Source organism: Oculina patagonica, chromosome 6, assembly GCF_052425735.1.
Source record: "Oculina patagonica isolate OP01 chromosome 6, crgOcupat, whole genome shotgun sequence".
NCBI classification, from domain to species: Eukaryota; Metazoa; Cnidaria; class Anthozoa; order Scleractinia; family Oculinidae; genus Oculina; species Oculina patagonica.
This window is the reverse complement of record NC_135763.1, coordinates 20,933,823-20,953,828: the sequence shown is the minus strand read 5'-3', so window position 1 is coordinate 20,953,828 and position 20,006 is coordinate 20,933,823. Positions and strand designations below refer to the sequence as shown.

The following is a 20,006-nucleotide window of genomic DNA, read 5'->3' as shown; positions in this document are numbered from 1 at the left end:
AAAATTTAGCAACGCGGTGAAGCTTTCTTTATCAGGTGTTTAACTGTGACAGATATTTGCAATACAGTGCCCAACAGTAAAAAAAAATTACAATTATGTATATCAACAAATGTGCTAAGCAACCACTGTCTCATGTGAATTTTTCTGGCTTTAGGCTTTACTTCAGGCTAAAATAAAAAATATCTATCTCTTCGAAAAAACCTTCTTTAAAAACTGGCTTTGCCCAAAGTTCTCTTGCTGCCCAAAAAATCTGAGTTGCCCAAAATTTGGGGGGCTGCAGCTTCCCCTGCCTCCCCCAGCCCGTACGCCTATGGTTCACTACTCCAACTCACGCAAAGAAACTCGGTCTTGAGTCGTCGGACGACGCTAATCATGACTTGTGTGTTTCTCAAGTGTTCGCTTTCCTTAAAAAAAATTACTATGTGGCGCCGTGCCTTTCTAGCCAAAGAACTGAAAAAAGTGGTCAAACATTAACTGCCCGCTTACAAACTGCTTGAATTTTCTTGTTATTATTGCTGTTTTTAACAGGTTATGCTGTTGCTATGGTTACCAGTGACGTCAGAAAAATAACCACAATTTGTTCACCACGATTGGGCATTTGTTTGATATCAGTTTTGTAGCAGTAACTGATAACTATTTGTAACATTGACCCATCAAAGTATAAGAGCTGGATAGTTCTCAAAAGTGTTGTGAGCCTTCTTAAGAGGTATTTCCAAAACAAAACAGACAACAAATTAAATTGAAATTACACAACCGTTTGCTGCAAGGATTTCTAAGGCAGGATTGTTTTAAGACTGAGGGAAATTAACACGACGGATTACCAATTGCAAAGTTTAAAAATTTAGGCTAACTTTTGTAATATGCGTCATCCTTGATGTAGCTACTTTGATATAACTAGTAACTTTCTTTATTCAAGTACCCAACTTGTAATCATGACTCAGTAAACTCTCCCGAAGAGTGCTAGTATGGCTAATCAGAGAATAGTAATATATGAGTTTTGACGTAAGATTCTCCGAGGTCAACACGATTCTCCTTTTTTTTTTAGATGATAAGATTCTTTCTATTGTTAATCTACTATTCTCTGACTATACGATTTTTCTGATCGAGTATGCGATTCTTCCGATTGTCTATCGATTATGCATAGAGAAATGAATGATTTTGAAAGGATCTAAGGGACCATTCATTTTTTAGAAGGGGGGAGGGCCGGAGGAATCCCTGTGTGTATTCAGTTGAAACTTTTTGGCCCTCCCCCTATAGTAGAGTAAAAAAAGGAAGGCCCTCCCCTAAAGTGCAATATTAAATTTTGCGACCCCCCCCCCCCCCACACACACACACATGCACCTCAAAAAAAATTCACATCAAACCTCTTTTTGACAGAGCTCCATTCCGCTGTGTTGCACAAGATTATCTTTGATCGCAAAAAAATCTATGCTACAGTCAAACGTACGCCGTGCTATATACACGAATTGAAGCCCTTCTTCATTATGTGGAACACTACTCTCGCACTCTTTAGCATCAGAAGTCACCTTTAACGGTAAAAAATGCGAAAAATAGCCTTATAAACAAACACACTTAGGCACGAATCAAAACTACATTAACACAATTGGTCCATTTACGTGAGCCAATTAAAAACCAGAATTTTCGATCCTGCAGACAAGTACAAATACGGCAAATCGATTGATTTCAAATCATTCAATGAGACTTTGACATAGGAGCATCTGATGAGGTCCACTGAAGGACCGAAACTTGAGTCTTGCTTTAGATAAAACATTTGCCAGAAGAGATGGTTGCGGCATACTAGAGACTTCAAACGCAGTAATCAAACTGCCATAGAATTTATTTGGTGGATGCAAGTAACGCAACAAAACAGATCAACAATAATGGAGGTAAAGTTTTATGTCTTTTATAGCTCCCAGAGCGCAAATCACAACAACTCAAACTAAGGGGAGCTTAAAAACAACTCAAAGAAACCATTGCTCTCAATGTTTAGAGACTGCAGTAGCCTTCAAAAGACTCGGATCTTTATAGACCCTCGCAACTGTGGTAACGAAACGTTATCCTACGAACTAACCGCCACTTTAGAATACGAGTTGACAGTTAGAAATCCACTGATCCGATACACAATATAGACTACAACATTTCTTTAAAGGCTTTTAAGAATCTTTCAACAAACATGAGCCGATAAACCTAACAAAATATGCCACAGAGCTAGCAAACACAATGGCATAAAGATCATCACTGAAAGCGTTAATCAAATCAAATAGAGAGCGTTAATCAAATCATCCGTTAACAGACTGAAGGCTAACATTTAGCAACCAGCGGGAGTCGTGCTTGGCCTGTCACATTTTATATCACTTAATATTTATTGAAAATAAAAGATTTTGATTTGGATTAAAATGCAGTGTTTTTCTACGCGACCCCCCCTTTTCAAAAACGAAAATAACGATGACCCTCCCCTTTTGCCACTGTAAAAAATTAGTGACCCCCCCCAAGATTCCTCCGGCCCTCCCCCCTTCTAAAAAATGAATGGTCCCTAAAGAATCGGAAGAAACGTATAATCGGAAACTGAATTCTAGATGGATTCTTATAGGTGACATCGTAGAATCTGACTACAGTGGTAAATAGAAAAATGGTAGAATCGAAAGAGTAGCAGGATCTGGGAATGTTTTCGGGAAAGATGAATGTAAAACCGTAGCATCGGATACTGCAGTCGTAGCTCCGAATAGTAATCGAATTTTTTTTACAGCGAGCAGCGGATAAGACAGCAGACATAAAAACGTTTTAATGAACGAATGATCGGAGTTCGTGTAACCCACAAGGGTTCGCTTTCCGAAAATTGAAAACAATAGAACATTTTCAAACCAGTTGATTAGGGCACTAGTGGTTGAATGCCTCGACAACTTTACAGCAAGAACAACTTTATTGGTATCCCCATATTTATACGAGAGTTATCGACTACATGCGTTTAGTGATTTTACGTATCACACAGGGAGGTTCACTGTATATAGGGCTTTCTTTGTTGCTGTTGGTTTTTTTTACTAGTATATGTATTAATTACTTATTTTAAATATAATTAAAAATGATGTATATAAATACACAGTGTATACTGTCACGCCGGTATAACATTTGCTTTAAAATTGTATCTCCTGCCATTCCAATGGGTTAGCCCTGGCCACAGATACCCACGAAAGAATTAAGGTATTTATAACAGTAGGCTACCTGCTCTTGTCAACTTGTAATTCTAGTGTAGCAGTTGTTATTATTTAGGGGCATTGTTTCTGTTGTTTGTCAGGCTATCGTTCTCTCGAAGTGAAACGAGCCACTGGTGTGAGACTTTGCTATGCTAGTCCGAACGTGACAAAATATCAAGTGGCATAATTTTTCATTTTAAGATATATTTTTATACATCATCCTTTTTATATTTATGTCAAGTTGTCATTTATTTATGTCAAAACACATTCTCCTACGTCATTGTGTTTTGTTGCTATATCAAATGATATTTTCATTAAAACAAATAATCACTGTTTCATACATAACGTGATTGATCTTGATGTCAAGTTGTCGCACATTTTTACAGATCAAGAACGTTTCTTACATGACGTAAGTAATTTTTTCATGTCAAGTTGTCGCACATTTTTATAATTATATCAAGAAAGGAGAGATCCTCTCTTGATCAGCAAATATCGCGGTCAGGCAGGAGTCTGGGTATGACCAGTTGGGCATTAACAAAATGGCGGACAGTAATCGGTTCGAAATTATGTAGGTCGCTTAGCCCCCGGTCGATTAGCCCAAACTGAAGTTGATTAGCCCCCAACACGAAGTCGATTAGCCCCCAACACGAAGTCGATTAGCCTCCAACTTAATTTGTCTTCAAAACTATGGAAATCACCCCTCGTTCAATTTGCGAGTATCTATCGAATGGAACTTCATCGAATGTTAACAAGGTTTTGAGTATTCAATACAATCGATTAATACCTAGTCCAGTCCCTGGACTCTCTCTTCCGCGCGCCCTTTATAGGGGTTGAACCCAGGCGCGGAAAGAGAGAGTCCAGGATAACTTGCATGCGCATGCGCCAGTTTTCTCCCCAAAATTGGGGGAAAAACCATATTTGGCAGCACTTTTGAAAACGCGCGCGCACAGATGACGAATTCAACTACGCGACCGTGTACTAAAGCTGGATCACCGGAATAACTTTAAAAAATCAATGATAAAAGGAAAAATAAATTTCCTTGTGCTGCGTGGCACTTGTAAAAGTACAAAAGTATAATAAAGTTCTCACTAAATGAGTTGAAAGTGCCTTTAAAATAGTTAAAAGTTCCAGCGAGCGTTTTCAACTGAAATTCTGACTTTCCACTGATGAAGGGCTAAGCCGAAACGTCTGGAACTTTTAACTATTTTAAAGGCACTTTCAACTCATTTAGTGAGAACTTTATTATACTTTTATAACTTTAAAAAGCCTAGCTTTCCAGTCAGTGTCTACTAAAAGGTAACGGCAAAAACACAAATCGCTATCCGTCAACTATTCCTAGTTTTGTAGCTTTTTATTAAATTGGTTTTGAATGCAATTGAGAACGGTTTTTTTCTTGCATTTATTCGCGCGCTTGGTCGCGTATTTGAATTCGTCATTCGAGCGAGCATTTTTAACCTAGCGCGCGCGTCTCAAACAAGTGACGCCACACTCCTCGCCTCTGTCGCCTCTGATCGCCTCTGATTGGTTTGTTTCGAGCATGCGTATGCAAGTTATCCTGGACTCTCTCTTTCCGCGCCTGGGTTCAACCCCTATAAAGGGTAGATAAAGATATAGACTAGTGGTAACCACAGGTCAGAAAGTGCGGGCCTTGACGCACTTAGAAAAGGTACTGGTACAAGAGTGCGTCATTTTAAATGGCAGTGTCGATAAACAAATGATAAAATGGACTAAAAGACAATTATTCCGAGTAACGCATCAAGCAAGGAATGCATGTTTTTATCGTTTTGGGAAGTGTAATCGAGCACGCGGTGTGAATTGAGATGTGATTTTTCTCAGTCGGTAAACTCGCTATGTTGTGCTCGCCTTTTATTAACGTGGCGCGATTAATGATAAATCACTGGACAAAAGACAATTATTCCGAGTAACGCGTCACGCTTAATTGCCTCGAACCGGCCGCGAACCAGTCAGAGTTGTTTTTTGATTGACAGTTTTTTTTTTAGTGTAGACGAGCACGCGGTGTGAATTGAGATGTGATTTTCCTCGGTCGATAAACTCGCTATGTTGTCAGTGTTATAACGAATTTCTCGAGAATAACCGTTGTTGGAATCATTCGCTTTTCCGTGGTTTATATGTGATACAATCAGAGCAAATTTTCTCAAAAGCAACACCTGTAATACAAGTCTGCAAATTGTAATGTTTGCAATCTTTCATGTGACAGGAGCCTAGATCTTATGTGACAATCGTTCTTGGAGAACAGATTTTTCTCTTCCGGTGTTACGACAAACTGTCGTGATTGACACATTTTTCGCATTCCGATCGTTCTTAGTGGAAGAACAAAATTTTCAACTTCCGGTTTGCAGATAGCCTTTATAAACGTGAAGCGCACGCGTAATACGTAATCCGCTGGTCACTGTCAAGATTAGGGTTGCGGGCCTCTCTTGGGCCCGCCTTGGGCCCGCAATAATTAAAGCTAAAAGCTTGTGGGGTCGTGTATTTAAATTTAAGATTAAAATTTCAAATAAAATATCTAAAATTACAATTCTTATATTTACAGTAAAATTATTATTTAATTAATTATTAACTAGAACTGTTACTATACTAGATGATTAAAATAAACTAAGGGCGCGCGGAAGAGAGAGTTCAGGAACTGGACTAATTAATACCGAGAACGAACCTCATCGAATGTTAACAAACAAGTAGCCTACTTTCTGTCGAGTTGAGTTGAGAGTGTAAATAGATAAGTTTAATAAATCTAGAAGCGAAAACTAGAAGCGAAACTCAATTTAACTGCTTTCACAAATATTGCGAGGCTTTGTGTATATTCAATCAAATACCTAAACCGAACCTTATCGAATGTTTACAACCAACTAGCCTACCTTTCGTCGAGTTGATGTGAGTGTAAATAGATAACATATTTTGGGGCTAATCGACTTCGGGTTGGGGACTTAACGACTACTGTTGGGGGCTAATGAACCCTGAGTTAAACGTCTTGGGGGCTAAACGACCTATATTCGAACCAATTACTGGCCGCCATTTTGTTTGTGCTCAACTGGTTATACTACCGAGATTCCTGCCAGACCGCGATATTTGCTGATCAAGAGAGGATCTCTCCTTTCTTGATATATAAAAATGTGCGACAACTTGACACGAAAAAATTACTAACGTCATGTAAGAAACGTTCTTGATGTGTAAAAATGAGCGACAACTTGACATCAAGATCAATCACGTTATGTATGAAACAGTGAAATGAAAATATCATTTGATGTAGCAAAAACCACAATGATATAGAAGAATGTGTTTTGACATAAATAAATGACAACTTGACATAAACATAAAAGGATGATGTATAAAAATATATCCTAAAATAAAACATTATCCCACATAATATTTTGTCACATTCGGACTAGCATACCTTGCGAGAGACAAAAAGATAAAAGCCGCAACTACGGGCAAATTGAGGTAGAATTTTGTAAAGCAACATGGAAGCGTCTTCAATATTTTATACTTGAAGATTTGCGTTACAACAATTCTTTTAACCGATTTAATTTAAATAGGTGTTAGTGAAACATTCAGTAAGGCATGGTAAGGTCTCACAAGGCTGAAGAAAAGTCTGACAAACTCAACTGCTCTGACTGGTAGTTTATCGCCTGTTACTCAAGAAAGCCTTAACTTTTTATCTCTTTGGAGCTAACTTTACCTTATATGTAATGATAACCATAATGATATCACAAACTACATTACTTTACTAATTACACGTACCTTGTATTCAGTTTGTCACAAGCATGGGACAAAGAACAATTTTTTTCTATAGTATAACTAAGCTTACCATTTACTGTCTTTGCATTTATTAATTTATTTATTTATTTTTATTTATTTATTTATTTATCTAGGGGCAACCGCACAAACAAGATAGTGACAATCATTTTTTTGTGATTTTTGTGGTCGGTTATAACATTTAACATTATTTCACTGTTATTGACTCTCCGAGATCATCCGTTTACATGTAGTTAGAAAATACCATGAACGCCACATCCATGAAAGAGGAAAAGTAGAGCGGTACTACTTATTCGGGGAGTGTCACGGAGACAATACAGAGGGGGATATCCTCTTTGAGACGTGTGCCCGTGTAAATGTCAAATTTTGAAAGAAACATCTTCAAACTGATAATGGATATGGAGTGTCCGAAACATGTCTTTGAAATTTAGAAGTGTGTTTATTTTTTCAAATGTTTAATTTCGCTCATACTTTTATGAAATTTCGCTAATATTTATTTAAAAGGTGCGATAGTCTTTAACTTTCTAAACATGCACGATAGTGGCCCTACACCACTTATATATCAAACAACGTAGCTCCTAGCTTGCTAGTCAGCAAAGGATTCAAATTGTGTACAATTTTTGTTGGACGCACACACTTGGGACATTTGCCCAGCAAAATTAAGATAAAGATATACGAACGAACATTTCGCTCGCATAGCTTGATTTCTCGGTGGTGTTTTTTTTTTCTGCACTACAAGCGTTCCAATTCTCTTGACATCAGCGGTTGAAGTCTCACTGAAATAGCCGGCGTTCGATCTCAACATACTGAAATATCAAAATTTACTGTTGTGTTTGTTCAGCCTTTAAACTTTTAAATAAAACGGCATACTGACTTTAAAAAAGAAAAAGAGAAAAAAAGAAAAAAATGGCTTCCATTTGGATTTGAACCAACGACCAAGGCATACACAACTTCTGTAGAAGTGTTTTCTACCAACTAAGCTATCGTAACTTTGTATAGGGCCGAATCGCACTAGCGGACAAATTTTGTAACAAATGGTGGATTTCATCATTAATGAGTCACTTGTTGCAGAACACAAGTGCGATTACGTTTTTCGAGACCTACAACTTGTCCAACATTTTAGGAAAACAAAGAAGCAGCTGTCTTATTATTGGTCCGCGTTGCACGCGCGATACATTTTGTCAAACAATTGCAAAAACAAGTGCGTACGACTTGTTGGACAAGGGCAAATTTTGTCAAAACGGACAAATCATCAAAGGGGCCGAAGTCCTGCCTCGAGGCAGGACATTTCATGACAAGTCGCATTCCCATGCCCTCGTAATGCCAGATAACAATACGTTGTTGATTGGCTATTGTGTTTGGCCCAAACTGGACCTAATAACAACACGCACACCAAAATGTTTGCGATAGTATGCACCGTGATGTGGCTCTCACTATCATAATTCAGCCGCAAAATCTTTCCGCGATAGGCAAGGCATGTTTATAAGCGAAGTATTTGCCCAATGTAAGAATGAGATAAGAAAAAGTTATCTTGAGACGACTCATTATTCCACTGCATGAGAACACGCGTGCTCTAAATGCAAATTTTTTTAGAATTTTTTTACCGCGTGGTACTGCATATTAAATGTTTGTCCAAGACGGCCGTGCTGAGAAATGTACAGGGATGTCAGAAGCACGTGCAAAGCTATTGTACTAATAATTTCACCTTTTGTTCTCTTCAAGATGTCTCTGACTTGTCGCGACAATTTTGTTTTTGTCAAAAATGTCATGACATTTAAAACTTGTCCGCTAGTGCGATTCGGCCCTATGGTACAAAATATTTTGTTTTGTATATTTTAACTGATATTATATTTGGACGCGCTTTAAAAAAACATGTTTAATTACTCGGTTATGAGTAAGAAAAACACTAAAAAATCGCTTTGTTTTAGTTTGTCGTACAGAGATAATTTCCACCAAATTTCTGCACTGCATGTTGCAATAATATTCAAGCGTAGCGAATGATTTAAATTTATGCAATTACAGAGCAATGTATGGGCACGTTGCACAGAATTGCTTATTTCTCAAGTCTTGAAAGATCCACACCAAAAACAAAAATGTAGGGTTATTAAGAGTCATAAAAGGTACTTCATGCCAAATTTTAGAATGAAAGGTGTAATATTCGAGCGAGAATTATTTAATCACAGAGATGATTTACATAATTACAGAGCAATGTATAGGTACATCACAGAATCGCAAATTTCTCAACTCTTGAAAGATTTTTATCAAAAATCAAAAGGTAGGGTTATTAAGAGTCAAACAGGGATACTTCATGCCAAATGTTAGACTGAAAGGTGTAATATTCAAGCCGTAGAATTATTTAATGGTACTTATTTCATCATTAATTACAGAGCAATGTATGGGCACGTTGCACAGAATCGCAAATTTCTCAACTCTTGAAAGATTTTTATCAAAAATCAAAACGTAGGGTTATTAAGAGTCAAACAGAGATACTTCATGCAGGGGCGTAGCTAGCCTATAGGCCCGTAGGCCCGGGCCTACAAATTTTTCAACCCACTCGAGCTTGTATTTTGAAAATGTACGATAGAAAAACTTCAGGCTGAAACTCTTTCAAGATAAATTGAAAGCAATTTGTAACGTATCTTAGCATTATACATATCACAAGTACCCTTTGGCGATGAGATCAAGGCTCCAGTGGCGGATCTAGGAGAGGGACCCTCCCCTAGATCCGATTATTTTCGAGAGCGGCCAACCTTTTTTTAGGGTCTGGATGATCGAGGCACCCATTTTCTGTAGGTCTGGATCCGCCATTTGGCCCATCTGGCAAGTGCAAACTCGGGAGCCTTCTAGACTGGCCAGGTGACAGACAAACGCACAATGGCATGTGCCGTAAAAGACAAGTGCGTTTATTTTGGAATGAGTGAATACTGGCGCAATTCTTTATTATTTAGGTGCTGTGAAATACACATACCATCAGCAGAAAGTAAAGGAGAAAGCTTTCTTCGGGGATTTCCATTAAAGCTGGCTATCGGCAGTCTATCGCCGCCTATAGGGCCTCTTACTGCCGTCTGTTAAGACTCCGCTTATAAGATTTGCATCTAAAGAAATAGTTTGTTTACGAAACCTGTTCTGTGTTCAATAAAAATAATCATTAACAGCACTTCTTTTGATTCCCGGAATGCAGGAAATCGCATTTACGAGCTTCTTCTTCTTCTTCTTCTATTTTTCTGCGGGACGGCATGCCCCAGAGCCTTTAAGAAAAGGGGGCCTTAGGGCCCCTTTTGTGGTTACCGTCGCCTAGTACACTATCGGAAGTCGCTTATGAAAAATGTTATTCAAACCTCTGTTTTTGGAGAGTTGATGAAAAAAATCCTCGGTCGAGCTCCTCTGCCCCAATCCCCTCGAAAAGCGGCCTTAGGGCCGATTGACCAGGCCTACAACTCTTTAAAAAGCTGGCTACGCCCCTGTCATGTCAAATTTTAGACTGAAAGATGTAAAATTCAAGCCGTAGAATTATTTAATGGTACTTATTTCATTATTAATTACAGAGCAATGTATGGGCACGTTGAACAGAATTGCTAATTTCTCGGCTCTCGAAAGATTTTCATCAAAAACAAAAATTTAGGGTTATAAAGAGTCACACAGAGATGCTTCATGCCAAATTTTAGACTGAAAGCTGTAATATCGAGCCGTAGAATTATTTAATCGTACTTAATTATTTAATTATTTAATTTTATTTATTTTATATCTTGTTTGTGTAATTATTTTTTTGTTACACGGCCCCCAAAAGGGTTTTTTATTGAAGGTCACGTGGTTTTCAAACCACCATAATGTAGCTATCCATAGTCGTACGTTCTGAAACAAAATAAAAACAGCATCTGAGTAAGAACCTGCTATAAGTAAGTGCAACATCTGGCGGCTTGAACTGATGAGTTATCCAAAGGTATGTTACTAAGAAGCACAAAAAGCCGAACGCATACAGATACCAGATGTCATACCATAAGCGAATGTTAATAACAATAATCAGCACGTGAAAAGCAAAGCAAAGGATTCCCGGAAGGAAAGGAATAGTTCTCTGCTGACTTCTAAGCCACTGTTCAGCCACGGTGTGAGGTGCTTGATGTTGTTAGCTTCGCTGTGCAAAAGGAGCTTCTATTTCAGCAGAGAACCATGCCTTTTCTTCTAAGTATTGCCTTTGTTTTGCCTTTCGCGTGTGGTTTATTTGTAATCGCCCCCTCTCCCCTCTGTCGTATCTAATGCACACTTTGTATGTTACTTTAGCCGATGATGGGGCAGAGTTTGCCTAGTTTCTGTACGGTTTTTTCCCAGGCCTTCACAGGCCTTCGGTGACGTATCCGTACCACGTGACCGCGACGAAAATAGAGGCCTAGGAACGAGGCAAGTGCAGAGTGATTCCGAAACATATACTACACAACTATGTACGTACTTGCCAGAGTGAACTTGTCTCAGCACAATTTACAGCTTTGCCTGCAATTGATTTTCATGTAATTCTTGTAGCTTGAATTGCGGTGCCGGCAGTAACCCATATACGCCCACAAATAGCAGTAAGAGCTTCTGTTGCTACAATATCTTTTCACTGGCGGATCTGACAACACAACATTGAAAAAATGACAAATACAATTCTCAAATCGTTTAATACACAACTTCGTTATGATTTAGCAAGACCACGTCTAAATGAAGAATCATTTGAGTAATGTAAGAGATCCTACACAGACTTTCTTTACAAATGCCAAATGCCACAAGTACAATTATGTTCAGCGAATTTAAACTCAGACAAAAGTTTGAAACAATATTGCATTTAAAAATTCATATTTCGTCGTTAGCTGTTGACTGTTTGTATCTAGTTGCTATTCATATCGGAGTTAACTTTTCATTCATCACTCAGTAGTACATAGGAATACCTAATAATAAGTCTGAAGTCATTGATTGATAATTCCTCCTACTCGGCATACATCGTTACAAACTCAAATCATACAAGACCAACTCACCTGTTGGTATTGTGGTAGCCTCAGTTGTGGTGCTTGTTGTGTAAGATGAACATTTGTAAAATTTATTGATCTTTTTTATGTCAATTTTGCTGAGAGCAAGCCGCTGGCCAATGGCAGCGTTTCCATCTTTTGGTACGATCGTTGGGTAGCCATTGCCAGTGAAGGCGTATTTTGGATAGTGCATTATGGAGCCATAATCATACGGCAGAGCTAACGTATCTGCTTCTCCATGGCTGTATTTTTGGAAGTTGTAGGTTTGATCTAAAGCGTAACGAGAAAAACGAGAGCCATTAATGAAACGCCTTACCATCTAACAAATGAGTGCTACAGGACTCACACACGCCTTTAAATTTTCAATGAACAGAGAGACTCAGTCAACTGCTACTATCGATTATCAATTTCAGCCATTCGGAGCATGACTCTTCTATATAATGATTATAATACGTCGGTGTATGCGTCACATCTTACCTTTATCAACATTACTCCAATAAACAGTGACATATTTATCTCTGTCAAGCCGGGACTGTTCATGAAAGAAGCCCAAGACATGCATTAGTTCATGAATGGCTATTCCTTTCCGCTCACAACCTTTCCCTAATGACACTCTCTGTTTACCACCACCACGACCGATCGACGACCAGCATCTATGGACGAATAATCAATTAACAATCAATCAGTCAATCAATCAATCCATCCATCCATCCATCCATCCATCCATCCATCCATCCATCCATCAATCAATCAACCAATCAATCAATCAGTCAATCGATCAACCAGTCACTCAATCAATCAACCAATCAGTCAATCAATCAATCAATCAATCAATCAATCAATCAATCAATCAATCAACCAACCAATCAGTTAATCAATCAATCAACCAATCAGTCAATCAATCAATCAATCAATCAGTCAATCAATCAACCAATCACTCAATCAATCAACCAATCAGTCAATCGATCAATCAATCAGTCAATCAATCAACCAATCAATCAATCAATCAACCAATTACTCAATCAATCAATCAATCAACCAATCAGTCAATTAATCAACCAATCAGTCAATGATTATTGTTATCGTCCAATCAAAAGCGGCGTCTTTTTTTCATATTGACCCATTGTGTATAAGACTTACTTTTTTCCATAAGACACGATATGGACGTAGTCCTTTTCTGTTTTCCTGGGAACAAATCTGATGCATGTGTGCTTTTCAAATTCAAGGACTGCAAGTTTGACAGCTTCTTTCACTGACGAACCTGGAAAAAAAGGGGTAACAACCTTGATATTCTGATATGGCACGTACAAGCATTATAAAGGGAAGAAGGAAAAATACTCACTAACTCCTCCAAAGTCGTATGGTATCTTATTGGAAGACCATTTTCGATGTGGGGCTGAGATGGCACTTCGAACAGGGCGCTTCCTTAGGGATTTGAGTAGGTACTGAGTATTTCGGTCCAGGAATATGTCCCCTTCATAAACCCTTTTGTTTTTCACTGCAAAGAAAATGATCTTTGTTAGCTTTAGCACGCAGATGATAATTATACAAAGCAATAATTAACTGGATTTCTCTAATTTCTTTCATATTACGTAGGTATAGGTAGTGACGTGAAGTATATGATCTTACATACCTATTATTTTCGAAAATAAGTTTTGCGTTCTTATAAGTAAGGTGGCGTCTTACCCGGACGTAGTTATTTTTTTCGATTTGTCACTTTAGTTCTGTACATACTCCGAGGCATGGGACGGAATATTATGTCAGTGTAAGAAGGTTTTAACTCGAATGTGCACCTTGGTTTTCTGGTCATTAAAATGCTAGACGACACAAAGTCTTATCATTTCTGTGGACATGTTCCTGTTAAAAGCGCAAAATATGAAACCACAGATTTTGCACTGCTGTAGTCTTAGGGTGTTTGTTAAAAGATTTTAGGTAGGTGTTACACAAAATTTTGGTGTTTAAATTCAACAACAAACTTAAGCATCTTACTGTTGGTGTTTTCTTTTAACAATGGTAACGGTTGTAAAGGTAGAACCACTCATGACTGTATAATCCCTGACGTAGTGCTGGAATGCATTTCTTTCTTTGCGATATTCAAGCGTTTGACGTGTTTACCGTAAGAACTGAATATTTGTAATCGGTCGGAAGTTTTGACTGTTTCTTCGTCGTCCTTAACAATCTAGTTTTCCATGATTGTCTAAGATTGCCGGGGATAAATCGATAAAATAAATCGGGACACAAGCGACACGGCGTTCACAGCGACATAGAAAAAATAAAATTGTGTAAAACGACACGACAGGCGTTTTTAGGTCCTGCAGTATTAAGGCACGGTATGTTGAAGGCTTGTTATGTCGCAGTCGAACTGGTTTGCATGTCGCTGACGGAATTTCGTTTCTCAGGTATTTTAAATTAATGTGTTTTTCCTTAATTGAAAGAGCAGGAGTTTCTCGGCATTTTGAAAGAGCCTTTTTTTAAAAAAAAAAAACCCTTAAAATTATACAACCAAAAGTACACAAGAGCAGGAGTTTCTCTGATCCTATAGTCCAGTCCCTGAACTCTCTCTTCCGCGGGAAGAGAGAGTTCAGGGACTGGACTACTGACCCTAGGGCATTTTATTCAGGAAATTAAAACTGTTTCAATACTTGTCCGACAAATTTAGTTCCCAATTCTCGATCGCTGAAGTAAATTTGCCAGTCTGGTCCATTCATACACTTAGGTGAATAGAGGCACTATGAGAATAAAGTGTCTTGCCTAAAAACACAATGATACCGCCTGTCATGCCCTCAGGGTTAGAAACTCCTGTTTTTGTGTACTTAAGGTTATAGTCATAACGTTTTTCAATCTGTTAAAAAATTAAATTAATTTTAACTACTCTTTTAAAGTGCAAGAGAAAGCCCTGCTCTGTGCGCTTTGTTCACAGTAGACAGATTTTGATTGGTCAAGAAAATAAAACTATTTAACTGCGTGCCTGAGAAACTCCTTCTCTGTACCTGTTAGTCACGCGGTTTTCATTTGGCGAGAAATACATTAAAGGACCGTTTAAAATACCTGAGACAATCCTGCTGTTTGAACAAAATGGCGAAACTCCGACAGCGACAACAAACCTGTTCGAAATTACGACATGAAAAGCTTTCAAATTCAGACAGGCGACATGTATACAAACCCTAACAGATCCTCATTTGTGAATACAACATGGGACGCCCTAGCCTCCCACGCAGTCTTTTTTATGGGCGATTGAAAGCTCCTAAAAACGCCTGCGTGGAAGGGTCGCCCGTGAATACCTTCACCACGGTCAAACGTCTCAGGCAGTTTTTTTTTATTTCGGGGAATTTCGTTTATATATAAATGGGCGCCTGATAAGAACAAGCATATATTTTCATTCCCTCAAATACGCGAATATTTTTACTTTTAAACGCTCCGTAACCGATCCAAATACTTGACAAATGGTACCGACAAGTTCGTATTTTTTTCCTCCAAAAGCGTTGAGATGAAAAAAATCAGGCGTTCTATTTTCGCTGCCCCTGCTTCCGTCGTGTGTGGGGAGAAGGGCTGCGTGACGACCCAAAGAACGGTTGCGATTCTGCAAACTTTTCTCGCTGAAACAGAGCGCCTGATAGCAGGTAGCTGACACGCGTTTAAAAAAAGAATAACAGCATAGAAATAGCCTTCAACTGCTTTCACTGACAATACCGTGTTTCAAACAACAGCTATAAACTTTTTAAAGAGCCAGTTTTGTTTAATCCCTTAATGTCAATGTAAGTGCGCACTAACTGTATTTGAAGTGCGTTCAACTGGTAACAAAACAATACATTATAATAAAAACAACACTTCCATCAGATTACGTCGAAGAATAAATCCACAACCAGAGGCAATTCTCAAAACAGCTGGTTTAGTTTTTTTGGGAGGCAACTTTTTAGTCAGTTGAAATGTCCGGAGCTCCATTACTAAAAAGTAACAGATAAGTTTTTGGCAAAAGTACAAACCTATCGTTCTATGCAGAACACTAACTTACTGCACTAAGTAATCATCGGTCCACACGTCACATATTGTCTCCCTTGCTTTGCACTTGACTGAGTTAATTGGAGTAGATTTTGGTGTAACAAAGGATGTGAGACACAGAAAGCGTTTGACACTGATTCATAGTTTCAATATGTTTTACTGTTTTACTGTTGTAAAGCTGGATAATTTTCATGGCTTGTGGATCTTACAGATCAACCGCCTGCTGGGTCTGCTGGGTTTGCCCAGCGCTGGTTCAGTTTGTTACATGTTTATAGTCTTAGAAAAAGGGCATTAATGCCATAAAACAAACACTTATCAAAAAACCCCTGGAAATACTGAGATATTTGCAGTGGTGCAAGGCTAGCTAAAGAGGCATACAAAAGCCAGGCCCTCCATCAATCCAATGAAACAACTTGGAGTCATGTTTATAACAAGTTAACCAGAAATAATAATTTATCTCTTGAAGCGACTGAAAACAATTCCATGCGGCAATGGATTATAACCATAAGACGAGCCATATAAGTTAACTATAAATCGGTGGATTATTGTGTCAAAAATATGTGTGGTAAAATGAGTTTTACATAATAACATTAAACACTCGGACTTCGAGTCGGATTACATATCAGTAATTAAAAAGCGTTTTTCATAAAACAGTTTTAACTGCAAAATTCAAGGAAACTTATTCACATCTACTATCTCGTTAAAAAATATTCTGTTATGATGCGTTTTCTGAAGCAATATGGTAGAAATATTAAAACCCACCTCCATTTTCCGTAGTCCAGTCATGTTTTTGATGTGAGTGTTTCACTATACTACGTGCAATGGAATTCTGTGTTACCGACAACCAAATCAGTACATAGAGATGAAATTTCATCTTCATCGCCAAGTCAAACTGTTGATCGAATGTTTCGGCTTGGTGCATTTAGTTCCTTTTGTTTTGCACAGTTGTTTTTTGGGTTGGCCACATACTCTGCTGCAGTCCTTTATTGTGATTTTAGTAACACGAAACTATTATCATCAACAGTAGAAAAATCAAATGAGTGGGTAGAACATGACGTCATCACCCACGCCGCAAACAATAAGCCACTTATGACTTCCGAAGGTTTTTCAAAGGCGAATGAGCTGGAATTTTTGGAAATAATTTGTAGTTAACTTTATTCATAGTGTTTCTTGCTGTGTGCATGTTGAAGGACGCTCTTGCCATGCATATTATTGTAATTCAAGCGGGCATCAGGACTTGATAATAGCTTATCGATTTAACATTTGTCGCTTTGACAACCTGAGCAATTATCAATACATCAATTAACAATTTGGCCTAATTTGTAAATTTGGTTGACAGTTGCGTGTTCACCAAAAATGTATCTACTCACAAATCTTATCAAAAACGTGATTAAAATCAAGCTGAGATGTTGATCGTGCTTGGTGCGCGCATGAACCATATAAAATCTCGCCAAATGTTTAATTCGCCGGATCCTTGAGCAGTCCTCGACATAGGACAATTGAGAAGTATTCTGTCCGGCCATACAAGTAAATGTGTACAGAGATGTCTTTTTACTGCTTCAGTGTAAACTGAAAAAAAAAACCTTATTCTTATTGGTAATCTGTTGTATTAACCTGAAATTATAAATACAACCAGCTGGTGCTTTTGAACTGTTTCGTTAATTAATTAAAAGGACATAACCGTTGCCATTTTTAATTAAACCGTTGTAAACACATTTCACAGACTTGAAAAGTGGTGCCCTGAAGCTATAGAAGAACGCGAATTATTCACACTATACACTAAACAGCTCTTTCTTGAAAGGTGACTGACCCCGGCATTAATGTTGAACAGCTGTTAGAAATGTAGCTCAAGTCGATAAATTATTGTATGCACAAGTACTTGTATCTTGGTGAAATGAACGAATCTACAATCTTGGACGGAATAAAAAGAGAAATGAATCCCCCCCCCCCCCCCGAACCAATGAATAAATTCGCACTAAATCCAAAACGTGCCTTTTTCCATCATTGAAATGGGGAAGGGCTGACGGAATAAAAAGAGAAATAAAACCCCCTTTTTCCGAATCAATGATGAATGACTGTAGCTCTTCCTGATCAGCCGTGATGTGGTTACATGTTTATAGTTTCCTTTGTGCGTTTGCCTGCAGGCATCATTCATTATACAGATCCGTTTTACTGTGTGGGCTGTTGTTGGCAGTCGGAGCCTTTTATATGACTTTTTATTTACACCCAGGTGATCTTACTTTGTCCGTTTTTCTTCCTTTCTAAGGTGCTAAAGGGTTATCCGAGCTGCACTGTTGTGTGGCCTGAAAGAATCATAACAACCATTTTTTTTATCCGGGTGGCAAATGTACCGCGTGTGATTTCTTGTCTTATGATGGAAGGTTAGCTTGTTCAATGGATATAAAGTCAATTATCTTTCACCTTTTTCTTGAGTAAGCATACGTACGTGGGCGCCTGTGCACTCGAAACGAATGTCCTCAGGCACCTCAGGGGCATTTTATAGGTGAGGTATTTTGAGTTCAGCGTTAAATTAGGAGGATTGAAATGAGGAAAGTCACGTTTTGCTAGCCTACGATAAAGCTCTATGGGCCCATTGTTATGTTCACGTAGGTATATTTGCGTGCCAAGTGAAAACGGAAAATGGATATTTTGTGAGCCCACTCTTATGATGTAGTGAGTTTATCGGTGAGCCCAAATGAAAACGGAGATAAGCAATTTTTGAGCCCACTGATGTGAGGTGCACCTTTGTGGTCCAGTGTTTCGTTGTGATGAGTATCACAACATAATGTTACGGAACGTTTTTCGGTAAAAAGGTAGATTTTGAAACAACACAATCTTCTGTTATCGTAAAGCTAGTGTATAGGTGTTTTACACCTGCTCTTAGAACAAAGCCTTCGAATAAGAAATGAGCTCTAGGTTTTAAGGGCGTGAAAAGTAATATCCTCAGAATTTTCTATATTTGTATAGCTTACGTAAGTCAAACTTAGTTGTCGAAACGCTATTGGCTACAACTCGTTTATGACAATTGTCCTTTTTGTGATAACTTTGAGTTCTGCCTGTAAGCGAGTGAGTCAAGATCTCCATTAAACACCATGTTCCTTGATGATGTTTTGGTCCACTTGATATAAAAGATCCCGGAAGGTGGCAGGGCACTTCCCGCTCAGCCATAGAGCTAAATCCCCGAAAAAGCCCCTGCTACAATAACACGGACCCAGGGGAAAAGGAAGATAAGTATATTTGTGAGCCCACTGATGTTAGAGGCATCTTTATAGCCCGTGTTATGTGAGACCAGTGAAAAAGGAAGATTGGTATTTTTGTACACCAACTGGTACGATGCAATGGTCATCTTGTGAGTTCAGTCACAGGGCACCCAGGCCACTCGGTCATGTCGGCGGCAAAAATCATAAGGGCTTGTATAAGACCCTATAGCAAATAATGACATCGAAAGAAAACAACAATAAACACAATTGAAGTTTAAATTTCACGTCCTATATTGTCTATACGGCGTTTCGTGACGGTTTTGGAGCCTTGTGCTTCATTTAACCGGTTTGACCTAAAATATTTCAAGGGTGAGCACAAGCTTTCCTCGATATACACTCGCTTTATTCGGTTTCTGGCTCGCTCCAAAAATTCGCATATGTGTAGTTCGTGGACTTAACTTTCCAGGCAACGAAGATAAAACCTACGGGCTTTTCTGCGATTTACGAATTCGGACAATATAACCATGAACTGCAAACATTGGGCTTTTTTCAGCACCTTGGCTGGTAGTGAGTGGAGACGTGTCAATTTATTCGTCTGTCGGGGACCCAGTGTAAACCAACCAATCACAAACCCACAAACCACGCAGAATGGTTAAAAATCTGCCATGTAAATTTATTTGGTGTTTGAACAAAATATGTAAGCAAAGGCAGCCTTCAAGTCTACTGCTCATTACAATGTAAATCTGATGAATCTTTTGCTCGGGTAACGTTGTCTGTCAGTTGCTGTCTCTTTTTGCTAATAAATTTCCCTAAAAGACGTGTTTATGAACAATGGGAATAATGAA

At 38.5% G+C, this 20,006-nt stretch overlaps 1 protein-coding gene across 1 annotated transcript; it reads right to left on the bottom strand.

Annotated features, from left to right (window-relative positions):
• Positions 1-10,435: 10,435 nt before the first annotated feature.
• Positions 10,436-16,921, bottom strand: LOC144658536 (hatching enzyme 1.2-like). The gene is made up of 7 exons (XM_078518959.1): positions 16,724-16,921; positions 13,305-13,460; positions 13,103-13,223; positions 12,440-12,615; positions 11,972-12,232; positions 11,410-11,568; positions 10,436-10,817 (listed from the first exon to the last, which is right to left on the bottom strand). Exons 1-6 carry the CDS (start codon positions 16,881-16,883, stop codon positions 11,429-11,431), a joined length of 1,014 nt encoding a protein of 337 aa, XP_078375085.1. The 5' UTR covers positions 16,884-16,921; the 3' UTR covers positions 10,436-10,817; positions 11,410-11,428.
• Positions 16,922-20,006: the final 3,085 nt, after the last annotated feature.